The following is a 14,362-nucleotide window of genomic DNA, read 5'->3' as shown; positions in this document are numbered from 1 at the left end:
TGTTACAGGGAGAGCTGGGAAGTGAATCAGTGGTACAGGCTGATACATTAGATAGGTATAAGAAGGGGTTGGATGGTGTTTAGAAAGTGAGGGAATACAGGGATATGGGAGATAGCTCATAGTACAAGTTGATCCAGGGACTGGTCCCATTGCCATTTTGGAGTCAGGAAGGAATTTTTCCCCCTCTGAGGCAAATTGGAGAGGCTTCAAATGGGGTTTTTTGTCTTCCTCTGGATCAACTGGCAGTTAGGCAGGTTATATACAGACTTAAAAGGTTGAACTTGATGAATGTGTGTCTTTTTTCAACCTAACTTACTTACTATGTTAAAGTTTGACCACATTTCTGTGGTTTTTATGTGTTATTACAGTTTTGCTAATGAAGGTGAATTGCCCTTTAAGCCCTTTTAGTCCAAGTTCTCCCACAAGACCTGCTTATCTTAAATTGTTACAAAAGTATCTAAGTATCTATTCTGGACTCTGATAAGAACCAATTAAGAAACTTTGTATCTTTTTCTGGCTGTTCAGTGCAGCAGATCAAAGAGAAAGTTGGGACATTTCAGTAAAAAACTCGGGACCCGGGTTGAGATGCCAAAATCAGGACTGTCTCGCAAAAAACTGTTGGGAGGTATGGTATAGACATGAGATCTGTTATCCAGAAAGCTTCAAATTATGGGAAGGCCATAGATTCCATTTTAAGCAAATAATTCAAATTTTGAAAAAAGATTACATTTTTCTCTGTAATAATACAGCATTACATTGTACTTGATCCCAACTAAGAAATAATGAATTCTTATTGGGGAAAAACAATCCTATTGGGTATATTTAATGTTTAAATTACTTTTTAGTAGAGTTAAGTTATATAAATCCAAATTAGAGAAAGACCCCTTATTCGGAAAACCCCAGGTCTTAAATGAGCATTCTGGATAACAGGTCCCATTACTTTACACAATTTGAGCCATTAGTTTGTACAGGTATGGGACCCGTTATCCAGAATGCTTTGGACCTGGGGCTTTCCAGATAATTAATTTTTCTGCAATTTGGATCTTACCTTATGTCTACTAGAAAATCATGTAACCATTAAATAAAGCCAATAGGCTGGTTTTGCTTCCAATAAGGATTAATTATATCTTAGTTGGGATCAAGTACGAGCGACTGTTTTATTATTACACAGAAAAGGGGAATCAGTTTTAAACATTTGGATTATTTGCATGTAATGGAATCTATGGGAGACAGGTTTCTGGACTTTACTAGACTTCTGCGTTGTTTCCAAAACCATTATATAAGTTGCACCCTCAGAGCTTTTACATATGTAGTTTACGGGGAAGGAAGAGCTAGGGGTTTTATACAACACAGCTTTATAAATATCCCATTCATTTAATGAAAGTTTTTATTGTTTTATTTTTTTCAATAAAATGACTTATTCTTTATAAATATGCCTTAAATGACCATCCATAGCACTTAGCATCTAGCACTTTGCTGGTTCACACCCTCATTCAAACCCTGTGCCCCCAACACTGCCGTCTAATCAAAGCAAGTGGTACTGCCTGATGTCCCATGATGCCTTGCCCCAATGATGCCTTATAAAAGCTTTAATGTATAGAGATGTTTTATGGGCTGATACATTTTGCAAGTAAACAACCCATCCGAGCACTTTCAGTCCAGTCTCTTCACCATGTACGGCCCTTCTAATTCATAACCAATTTTTCTGTAATAGTTCCTTGTCCCGACACCTAGAGAGAAGTAATAAAACAACATCAGTAGCCAGTTACATTCAGTACAGCAAATGCATCACAAAAGTAAAGGAAAAAGTCAGAGAAATTATTATAATTATTGAATTCACACTGTGGGGAATGTAGCCCTTAAAGGGGCAAAAAAAAAATAAAATCCCATTTTTACTTTGTTTAATGAAAAAGAAACCTAACTCCAAAATACTTTAATTAAAAAACATGTGCCATTTTTATAAGAAACCTGACTGTATGCAGTGAAATTCTCCATTCATTTACTTGCTCTGACTGAGGATTGGGAACTTCAGACAGTCCCCAACTGCTCCGCAGGGAAACTCATCATTCTTTCATACAGCAGGGGGAGCCACTGCAACCTTACGTCCCAGAACTCAAGCAGCTTTGTTTGTTTCCCTGTAGAACAGCCAGCGACTGTGTAGAGATTGGTATCCACAGACCCAGTGCAGTCTGCATTTTATGATTATTATTCAGTCTGGCTGTATAGACTTCTATGGCAGAAATGTTTTGATCATTTATGACCTCCCAACTGAAGCCCAGACCACACTGAGCATGTGCACAGTCTTGGTTTTGCAAAGATGTTTAACAAAGTTACAAGATGGTGACCCCCTGTATAGAGATATCATTAATTAGGCTTGTGGTGCAGTAAGTTCATGTTTAGTATACAAAATTATTCTATTTTAGACTTTTATCCCCTTTAAAGGGGTGGTTCACCGTTAAAGGAATTGCTCGGTATAAAAATAAAAACTAGACTAGATAGGCTGTGCAAAATAAAAAATGTATCTAATATAGTATCTAATATACATTACAAAAATGTATAAAGGCTGGAGTGACTGGATGTGTAACATAATAGTCAGAACACTACTTCCTGCTTTGCAACTTTCTTGGCTTCTACTGATTGGTTACCAGGCAGTAACCAATCAGAGACTTGACAGGGGCACATGGGTCATAACTGTTGCTTTTGAATCAGAGCTGATTGCTGAGGATCAATTACAAACTCACTGAACAGTTATGTCCCATGTGGCCTCCCTTATAGCCACTGACTAACTCAGAGTTAGAGAGCTGAAAAGCAGGAAGTAGTGTTCTGGCTATTATGTTACACATTCAGTCACTCCAGCCTTTATACATTACATTTTCGGCTAACTAACTATATTAGAAATGTTTTTTATTTTGCACAGCCTATTTATTTACCCCATTTTTATTTTTATACTGAACTGTTCCTTTAAGTTAACTTTTAGTATGTTATAGAATAGCTTTTATAGTTTCTGAATTATTCCCCTTCCGACTCTTTCCAGCTTTCAAGTGGGGGTCACTGACCCCATCTAAACACAAATGCTCTGTAAGACTACAAATGTATTGTTATTGCTACTTTTTATTCCTCATCTTTCTATTCAGGCCTCTCCTATTCATATTCCAGTCTCTTATTTCAGATCTTAGGCAGGCGTGGGCCCCCTGGTGTATTGCCTGGTACCGCAAAAGGTATATGCTCAGGGGTGTAAGCACTCTACTATTACTTTTGTGTCTTATTCAGAGCAATGCATGGTTGCTAGGGTAAAAAAATAAATAATTTTAATCTATGTCTGCTTGCTAAATTATAGAAAACTCCCTATCTTAATCTGATCTGCATTGGGAGCCCTGGAAGTACTGGCAGCGAGGCAAGGTGGCAATAGCTCCAGTGTACAATCCGGAACAGGTTGTGGGACAGACTCACTATAAGGAAGAGTAAAGAGCATCTTTGAACAAAAGTACCTGTAATGACGTGTATAATGGCTGCAGCCATTTTTTTTTACTGAGGTTGATGAGCCCTATTGTTTTTGCCCCATACACTGTATAAAAGGCTGCAGTCTCATGAACCCCTCATGTATGAGCAGCGTTTATAAAAACCAACTATAGAAATGCATTGCTGTGTGACATTAGGAGCTGGAATTCATTACAACTGCGGCACACACACAGCGACACACACAGCGGCACACACACAGCGACACACACAGCGGCACACACAGCGGCACACACACAGCGGCACACACAGCGGCACACACAGCGGCACACACAGCGGCACACACAGCGACACACACAGCGACACACACACAGCGGCACACACACAGCGGCACACACACAGCGGCACACACACAGCGGCACACACACAGCGGCACACACACAGCGGCACACACACAGCGGCACACACAGCGGCACACACAGCGGCACACACAGCGGCACACACAGCGACACACACACAGCGGCACACACACAGCGGCACACACACAGCGGCACACACACAGCGGCACACACACAGCGGCACACACACACAGCGGCACACACACAGCGGCACACACACAGCGGCACACACACAGCGGCACACACACAGCGGCACACACAGCGGCACACACATCGACACACACAGCGGCACACACAGCGGCACACACAGCGGCACACACAGCGGCACACACAGCGGCACACACAGCGGCACACACAGCGGCACACACAGCGACACACACACAGCGGCACACACAGCGACACACACAGCGACACACACACAGCGGCACACACACAGCGGCACACACAGCGGCACACACACAGCGACACAAGCACAACAGACTTGTGATACAAATACACACGCAGGGAAAGTGTGTCACACCTGCTGGGAAATCCACATGAGACTAATGAGAGCACAAGAACCACAGCCCCAGTGTAAGTGCTGTACTCTGAGCTGCAATAAATCCCTATTTCATGGTTATTATCAGCTTTCAGCTCTGTGCTGGATGACATTGAGCCAATACATGCAGATTCCTTAAATGCTTTCTGTCTGCTACTGTTTGTAAGCGAGGAGTAAGTCTATGGTATAGCGTCAGGAATCTTTGCTAAAATAGCTGCCACATTATTTTTCATTTCTTTCCCTTTTGTTTTTGTTGTGATGAATCATTTCAGCACCATTTTTCTTATTTTACCATGACATGTATATACTAGGGATGCACCCAAAGCCAGGATATTGGACTTTTTCAGCAGAATTCGGGCGAATCCTTGCGTATGGCTGAACCGAATCAGAATCCTAATTTGCATATGTAAATTAAGGGCGGGGAGGGAAATCACGTGACTTTTCATCACAAAAAAAGGAAGTGAAAAAAAAGGTAAAAGTATGCGATAGAGCAGAATGCAAAGAAAAATGACAAGAAAAAAAAACCACATATATAAAAATATAGAATTGTAACAAAAGTAACAATTTTAGAAAAAAAATGGATGAACTATGTACAGAATTTTTGTTTTTATTTTTTTAGAAAACGGAAGTAAAACAACGAGAATAAATAAATCTATGGTTTAAATGAACACATAATTATGCACTAGCACAGTGATCCCCAACCAGTAGCTCATGGGCAACATGATGCTCTCCAACCACTTGGATGTTGCTCCCAGCGGCCTCAAAGCAGGGGCTTATTTTTAAATTCCAGGATTGGAGGCAAGTTTTAATTGCATAAAAACTAAGTATAGTGCCAAGTAGAGTCTCTTGTAGGCTGCCCGTTCACATAAAGGCTACCAAATAGCCAATTGTAGCCCTTATTTGGCACCCAAGGGACTTGTGTTGCTCCCCAACTCTTTTTAAATTTGAATGTGGCTCACGGGTAAAAAAGGTTGGGGACCCCTGTACTAGCACTTTAAATTTATAAAAAAAAACAAAACCATATGGAACCAAATCATGTTCATTTATTTAATTAATCATATACAGCAATGGGATAAAGTTTTAACAGGCTTACATCTATGTAAACGGAGAATAGAAGGAACCAGGAGAAATATATGTCCAGTAAGAACCATTTTTTATAGGCAGTGAGCGTTTAAAGTTGGAACTGTAAGCTGAAAGGGTTGAGCAAGCTTCAGTTTGAATGGCTGCACAGCTGGGCTGGACTCCACGAGCGTTTTTCATCGGATCAGCGCCTGGCGACAAAACGCAGACGACAAGCCGTACGGAGTCAATAATTGGAGTGAACGAAAAGTCGCAGGTAAAAACTTCATTACATTCGAGTGACACGACTGTCAGATGTGAACGCAGAAAGCAGCGTCTTCATCCGACAGTCTGACAGTCTACCTTTTACCTGCGACTTTTCGTTCAGTCCAATTATATCTTGACGCCTGCGACTCCGTCCGACTTGTCGCCTGCGTTTTGTCGCCAGGTGCCACTCCGACAAAAAAAAAAAAACGCTTGTGGAGTCCGGCCCTTACGCAAACACGGAAGTAGCATAAAGCTTGAAAAGGAACTGTGAGACGCAACCTTGGAACGCATGTGCAAATTATTATTTTGTATTTGGCCAATTCTTTCACAAAAGGTTTCGGGGATTCGGCCGAATCCCAAATAGTGGATTTGGTGCATCCCTAGTATATACCACATACATGTATATATCACACAGTCAAATTTTAATCCCCCAATTCGAATGTAAATTAATATTGTGAGATTTATCACACCTCGACCATGGAAACAGTCCTTATTTTATTCTAATTAAAACCTGCCGAGTTCATGGACAAATTAATTGCAGAGGTCCGTTCAACCATTTCAATATGTTTATTGCCTTCCTGACATTCATGTTTTTTTTCGGAGGAAAATCTTGATTGGAATTCAATTCAAATTCGATTCGAATTTTCGGGTCAAAACTATTCGAAGGATTTTAATCCATCGATCGAAGGATATTCCTTCGATCAGGAAATTGTTAGGTAGCCTATGGGGACCTTAGGTGGGGAACTAGGGGGTCGAAGAAATTTTTAAAGAGACAGTACTTCGACTATCAAATGGTCGAATAGACGAACGATTTTTAGTTCGAATCGTTCGATTCGAAGTCGAAGGTCGTAGTCGTCCATTCAATGGTCGAAGTAGCCATATTCGACCATTTGAAATTCAAACTTTTTTTTCCTCTATTCCTTCACTCAAACTAAGTAAATGGGCCCCTAGACATTCAGATTTTTTCTTAACCTCCCATTCAAGTTGTGAGTATATTCGAATTTATTAATAAAATTTATTAAAAAAATGCACAAATTGAAATTCAGCCTTTGATAAATCCGCCCACAAGTGTTATGCAAGTAAATACCCAGTGTAAGTTTATCAATACAAACATTTTCCTTCTGGACTTCAGGCTACTACGCAAAGCATATGTTTTACATTAATCCCAGTGGGAAGGTAATTCGGCCCACAGCCTTTAGTCTAACCCATGCAGTGTCGGACTGGGCCAGCGGGACACCGGGAAAAAACCTGCTGGGCCCCAGTCTCTTGTGGGCCCTGCCGGCCCAGATCCGCTTCCCAGTGGCCCGCGACCCCTCTTTGTAGGGGGTTGCGGCAAAATCAAAATTTTAGTTGATCCAGTTCTTGTGTTTTTCCCTGTTGAGCAGAATCCCAGAGTTTCATTACAGACAGCTGTTAGACTTGATACAATAGTTACTGATACTCCAGAGATGCTGCTGAGAAATGATCAACTTAATGTTGTAAAATTGTATCAGAATCTGCACCTGCACAGGAACGTTCAACTTTAAACTTAGATTTTGGGAAAACGATAAAAAATAAAAAATGGAAAGTAATTGAAAAAAGTATTTTTGGAATTTGGAAAGTGAACAAGCCCCTTTAGGACACAGTAATACGCAGCAATTAGGGGAGATTAGTCACCCGTCGACAAATCTCCTCTTCTTTGGGGCAACTAATCTCCCCGAACTGCCTTCCCGCCGGCTAGAATGTAAATCGCCAGCGGGATGGTGCCTCATGAGGAAACTTCAGACGACTTCGGAAAACGAATCGCTCAGAGTGCCATTCCGTCTGTGATTTTCATTGTAGCCGGCGGGTTTGGGGAGATTAGTTGCCCCGAAGAAGAGGAGATCTGTCGCCGGGTGACTAATCTACCCGAATCTCAGCGCGTCTCTGCCCCTTAGGTATGGAGGTACCAATTACGGAAATTATCTAGAAAACCCCAGGTCCCAAACATTGTGGATAACAGGTCACAATACCTGTACTGCCATTAAATACCCGAGCATTGACTCTCAGCTGTTATATCTGTAAGGCTCTTGGTATTTCAGACTTGGCAGGGGGAGGATGACAAATCAATATAATGTTAGTACAAGTTATTATCTTAGCAGTAATAGACAATATAAATGAAATATACTAATTATCAAATGCCCTTTGAATAGGTCACAACATAACAGATTATTGCCCTTAATTCTCTGAAGTATCTGTTTTATCATGTCAGTCTCGCTGCTTTGTATTGACAACCCCCTGTGTCTCCTCCCTGGCAAATCACATACTCAATAATACTCATCCATGGCAAGAAAAAAAAATTGGATTTAGGGGGAAATAAATATATATATATACTTTTTCATTAGCCAAAATAAATCTAGGTGATTGTGTGTATAGTGTACGTATACTCTCATGCCTAATGTTACTTCTGCGGAACAGAAATGGTCTGTGTGGTCCAAAAACCCCACTTTTGCAGTTTGTGCTGAAATTCAATAAGCAGGAGCATATTGTACTTTACATGGTGTGGGACGGGGTATTTAAAGGAGAAGGAAAGGTTAAAATGAAGTAAGCTTTATCAGAAAGGTCTATATAAATACACCAGTAACCCCTCAAATTAATGTTGCTCTGAGTCCTCTGTCAAAAGAAAAAACACATTTCTTTCTTTCTATTGTGTACTCATGGGCTTCTGTATCAGACTTCCTGTTTTCAGCTTAAACCTCCTGGGCTAGGGCTTGAGCATGCTCAGTTTGCTCCTCTCTCCCTCCCTCCTCCTATCCCTGCTGTAATCTGAGCTCACAGTTATGAGTGAGCAGGGAGAGACTCAGGCATGAAGTGATGTCATAACAAGCTAATATGGCAGCTGCTATCCTAAACAAACAGAGACAGCATCTAGAGCTGTTTACTCCAGTATGGTAAAGCATTCTGCAGAATAAATAAATAAAGTGTTCTAGCTTGTACTACAGTATTGTGGCTAATCTATTGGCAATAAACTGTGTTGGAGCTTTCCTTCTCCTTTAATTTACAATAAAAATAACAGAATGAAAAAAAAAAACCTCAAGTTTCTCGAGCACCACATAGACTATTGTAGCGCTATAAATACAGCAATTTTGACGTAATGAAGTGCCATCCCCAGGTAATTGGGTCCTTGGTCCGGCACATCAGTATTAGTTGCAAATCGTACAAATGCTGGCCTCATGCAGCCCATGTTGCAATTGTACTGAAAACAATAGGGAAATATATATATATATATTGAATGCATGAAGAGCTCCTACAAGAGCAGGTGCATTAACATGAAGAGTCCCAGGTGTCTCCATTATAAGCATCTCTGCACGGAGAGGAATATACTTATTCTCCAATAAACTCTCAAGAGCAACTTAATATTCCCACTTCATTTTCCGGCAGCAGCAAATGCTCCGAATCGTCTTCCTACAAACATGTTGAGCCTTTAAGAAGCGAAAGGCACAGTGTTTGAGTACAGAGACTCTCAATAAGCGGCTAAAGGTGAGAACAGCTGCCTCTTATCTTTCATTACAAATGGCTGCGCCAAAGCTGAAGCTCCGCTGATTCAGAGCCTTTCAGTGAAGTCGTCTCATCGATCGAGAAAACAACGCTCAGATCTGCAGCCACAGCTCAATGGACTGGACTTCTTGGCATTTTGCAGCTCATTGTTGTTACTACATTAGATCTGACATCACATTGTCTTCTTTTGAAACTCAATAAGTAAATACTAGGGATGCATCGAATCCAATATTTTGGATTCAGCCGAACCCCCGAATCCTTTGCGAATTAGGCTGCATACCGAAGCGAATCCGGTTGGAAGGGGCAAACATTCTTTACCTCCTGGTTTTCTGACAAAAAGTCACACAATTTCCCTCCCTGCCCCTAATTTGCATATGCAAATTAGGATTCGGATTCGGTTCGGCTGGGCATAAGAATTCAGCCGAATCCGAATCCTGCTGAAAAAGGCCCAATCCCGAACCGAATCCTGGATTCGGTGCATCCCTAGTAAATACACAAGATAAGGGAGGTAAAATCAATAAAGGGCAATTTTATACATGTACTGGGAAGCAGGTGAAACTTTTTTCAAGGAATTTCCAAGTTGCAGCAATTTGATTTGAATTCTTATAATGCTCTTCTAGTCATAAAGACTGTCCTGTTAAGAATTGTTTGGCCAAGCTTTTCATAAACAAGTCTCACTCTAATTGGACTTCAGGCTGTGTCCTGTGTTCTTCTGCCTTGTAACTAGGGCTGCACTAAATGTTGGATTCAGTTCAGGATCTGAGCCTTTTTCAACAGGTTTGGCAGAATCCAATGGCTGAACCAATCTGAACTCTTAATATCACATGACTTTAGGTTGTATGATTAAGGAGATGCAATTTTTTCCTTTGCCCCCTTTTGTTCCCTAATTTGTGCAAATTAGGGCTTGAATTTGAAAGTATCCTTCCCGAAAGATCCAGGGTTTGGAAAGATCAATATAATAGGAATTCACCGCATTCCTCTGTTAACCAGTCTGACAGTTTGGGAATTACTACTTATGAAGGATCGCTTATAAACTAGGTTTTAGATGTTACAGCTGGATCCTACTGACCCAATAACATTCTACTAAAGAAGTCTCTGATATCCAACACAAGGTTATAAAAGCCCTGGAAGAACCATATGTGGCCAGTGTGTCTCCAGCCAGACAGCGGATATATCATTTAGTGACTCATCTAATGCCCTGAGGTTTGGCCAGTCACAGAAATGAGTAAAGTTGGCCATACTCGGCAGATTTAGGCAGAGCTCTGTGAATGATCTTATTGTCTTAAAGCGATACCAACACGTTGCAATAAAAATCATAGGAACGTGTCCATATCAAGGACTTGCTGCACCCCCAAAGCCGCCACCAACCCCGCGAACCTTTGTTAAGACGACCCTCTGCCACTGCTAATGGATCTTTTGCATTGTTTCAGGGACGATGGGGGCGGATCGATTCTTCCGTAGACTAATTACAAATGAAAACAGGACTTCAGCCTATGGAAGGATCACTCCGCCCCAGCCCAGCGTCACTGAAATAACGCAAAAGATCCATTAGCAGTTGCAGAGTGTCGGCTTAACGAAGGTTCGCGGGGCTGGGGGCAGCCTTGAGAGGAAAATATACGCCATGCAACACCTCCTTGATATGGACAAGTCCTATGATTTTTATAGGAACGTGTCGGTATCGCTTTAAGGTGGCCATAGACGTAACAATTACGATCTTTCTTGGAAAAGATGTTTCCAGGTAAGATTGTTCCTTTCAATACACGTGTGTAGAGCTCAATCATCAGATATATATATAGAAACAATAGAATTCTACCTGTATCTGACCATTCAGTACTAACAATGGCCAATGTTTGGTGCCTTCAAAGGCGCCCAATCAAAATTTTCCATCCAGCCCAATCGACAAACCGACCGATATCCAAGTCTACTGCCGATATCGGTCGGCTGTTTTCCCACCATACATGCACCGAATATTGTACGAAAATTAGTTTCGTACGATATTATCTGTGTCTCTGTGGCCACCTTTAATGCTTGTTTGATCGAACCATTCGCCCATCCATGGTAAGAGAGATATGAGGAGACTTTGGTTGTATCTTTGTCATGTAGGCACTCACATATATTAACCTTTGTTAATGATTTTGTCAGAAGAGTATGATCTTTTGCACCCAATCAGTGTAATAAGTAGATGGTTTTACACAACTAAATCTGTCTGTGTATGGCTTCCTTAAAGGAATAGTTCAATGTAAAAATAAAAACTGGGTAAATAGTTAATACAGTTAGTTACCTAAAAATGTATTGTATAAAGGCTGGAGTGAGTGGATGTGTAACATAATAGCCAGAACACTACTTCCTGCTTTTCAGCTCTCTAACTCTGAGTTAGTCAGTGACTATAAGGGGGGCCACATGGGACATAACTGTTCAGTGAGTTTGTAATTGATCCTTAGCATTCAGCTCAGATTCAAAAGCAACAGATATGACCCATGTGCCTCCCCCTCAAGTCTCTGATTGGTTACTGCCTGGTAACCAATGGCTAACTAGCTATATTAGACACATTTTTTATTTTGCACAGCATATCTAAGAAGACGAGAAGACCAAGAAGAACAATCCTCCAAGTTTGCTTATACAGAACATATTAAAATTTATAAGCCAAGCTGTTCCCCAATAAAACACACAAACCATGTTATATGGATAATATTATCCCCCCTCCCCAATTTCAAGAGATGTAGATACCAATGACCTGTATAAAAGCAATTACACTGTATCCTTGCACCTTTTTATAGTCATGGGACACTTCGGCCAAAAATCTCTAGGCACAGTCTGAACTCCCGGCTGAGAGAGAAATAAATACATTGCACCTGCTGACCCCATAGACCCCGCACAGCACAATTCAGCACATAAACAATATCAGAGTACACACTACACATCCCTGTGAATTCTTCTGCAGCAACATGTAGTTCTACACCAACTTGAGTAGCAAAGGTTTCCTATCTCTGACACAAAACAACTTGTTTTAACCCAAAACATCCTTGTGAATAAGCTCTAAGAGATCTCAGAATACGGGTCCCCAATATATAGGTGTAAATAGATGATCAGAATTGATGACACAAGACTATAGAAAGCCCACAGAACATTGTGACCTTGAGAGAAGAAAGAGACCCGTCCACAACCCTTTAGGATCTGCTCAGACAAGTGAATTTATCACCTACGAAAGCAAGAAGCACGAGGAAACCATCAGTCATGTGAAAGGCTGCGGAGAAGAGCCACAATCGGATAAAATCGGAACCGCTCAGTTCAAAGTCTACAGATTCCAGGGGCAGATTTCGATCCATTTAATTCCAGCGGCTCTTTGGCTTCTTGTTTAATAACAATGAAACTTCACTCGCGTTCAGGCTCCCATAAAGGCGCAGCAAACACAGATGGGCACGAAACCTTTACAGACAAAATAACATCTATACATTAAACAGTATGTAATTAGGCAGATCCTCAGGAAGAACAGGCTCCCCGACTGGCAGTGAAACACAAAGTTTAAAGGCATAAAGCACTAACTATGTCCATACTAAAAACGTAACGGGTAATGAAAACTACAAGTGGGAATTCTATGAGCATCGTGAGTGACCTGATCACTGAACAGAAGAGAGGCTTTAATACCATGTCCCTAAGCCAAATCAATGTTCAAAAGTCTATCTAATAAACTGCCCAGGCTCCTTTACTGCAAGGCATTAACCAAATCTCCCCAAACTGAAGAAAAAAAGAGACTTCTTTACTCCTTTGGGTTCAGACGTTGCATTTTTTAAATGGATATTTTTTTAATTATGCTTTTGTTTATCAATCCTGGCTCTGGCCTGAAACCTCTTATTTTTGTGTTAAAAAAAGGCTTTAGTTCCTCACATTTTTATGCAATCTTTTTGTTCAACCCACTGAATTAAAGCTGAAAGTCTGCAGTTCAACTGTATCTGAGTTGTTTCATTTAAAATTCATTGTGGTCATGTACAGAACCAAAATTAGAAACAAGTTGTCTCTGTCCTGAGTGCCACTTTATAGCTGCAGAACAAGGCCCAGGCCTCAGTTTCTTATATAATAAATATGCCACAGCCTCCCATAGCTTTTGCTAAACTGCACTGACCCCCTTGTTTAGCCAGTTGCCTGAATGAACCAATTTGCTTATGATCCATTCAGCACTTGCAGGGTTGGGGTCTTGGTTCAATTCCAACCTGGGCACCATCTGCAATGCTTGTGTGAGGTCCCTCTGGGTTTTAAGGTTTCATCCCATACCCCAAAGACATACCAGGCAGGTTTGTTGGCTAAAGATGAAGGTGGTCCTAGTGTATGTAAATGTGAAATGGACCTTTCGCAAAGACACCGCACCTGGGTGATACATTAAACTGCAGGGGTTCAAATAGGTCCCTGTCACTTTAAAGGGATACTGTCATAGGAAAACATGGTTTTTTTTCCAAAACACATCAGTTAATAGTGCTGCTCCAGCAGAATTCTGCACTGAAATCCATTTCTCAAAAGAGCAAACAGATTTTGTTGTATTCAATTTTGAAATCTGACATGGGGACTAGACATATTGTCAGTTTCCCAGCTGCCCGCAGTCATGTGACTTGTGCTCTTCAATCACTCTTTACTGCTGCACTGCAAGTTGCAGTGATATCACCCCCCCCCAGCAGCCAAACAAAAGAACAATGGGAAGGTAACCAGATAACGGCTCACTAACACAAGATAACAGCTGCCTGGTAGATCTAAGAACAGCACTCAATAGTAAAATCCAGGTCCCACTGAGACACAAATAACTGCCTGCCAGAAAGTAATTCCATCCTAAGTGCAGGCACATGTCACATGACTGGGGCAGCTGGGAAACTGACAAAATGTCTAGCCCCATGTCAGATTTCAAAATTGAATATAAAAAAATCAGTTTGCTCTTTTGAGAAATGGATTTCAGTGCAGAATTCTGCTGGAGCAGCACTATTAACTGATGTGTTTTGGAAAAGGCATGTTTTTACATTACAGTATCCCTTTAAAGGAGAAGGAAAGCCCCAGGGCGCAAAACCCCTCCCCTGTGATGCCCCCCTCCCTCCCCCCCCTGGCCTACCTGTCCCCCTGGGCAAATGCCCCTAACTTGTTACTCACC

General features: G+C 41.3%; 1 protein-coding gene across 1 annotated transcript in view; it reads right to left on the bottom strand.

Annotated features, from left to right (window-relative positions):
* Positions 1–1,373: 1,373 nt before the first annotated feature.
* The window catches only part of elp3.L (elongator acetyltransferase complex subunit 3 L homeolog), a gene marked incomplete at its 5' end in the record, with an annotated part of 64,198 nt that continues 51,209 nt past the window's right edge, over positions 1,374–14,362 (bottom strand). The window contains 1 exon segment of the mRNA NM_001095505.1: positions 1,374–1,730. Coding sequence (NP_001088974.1) covers positions 1,654–1,730 — 77 coding nt within the window. The 3' untranslated portion in view covers positions 1,374–1,653.

This window comes from Xenopus laevis, chromosome 5L (assembly GCF_017654675.1).
Source record: "Xenopus laevis strain J_2021 chromosome 5L, Xenopus_laevis_v10.1, whole genome shotgun sequence".
NCBI lineage: Eukaryota > Metazoa > Chordata > Amphibia > Anura > Pipidae > Xenopus > Xenopus laevis.
The sequence above is the reverse complement of the archived record's forward strand: the minus strand, read 5'-3'. Positions and strand labels throughout refer to the sequence as shown.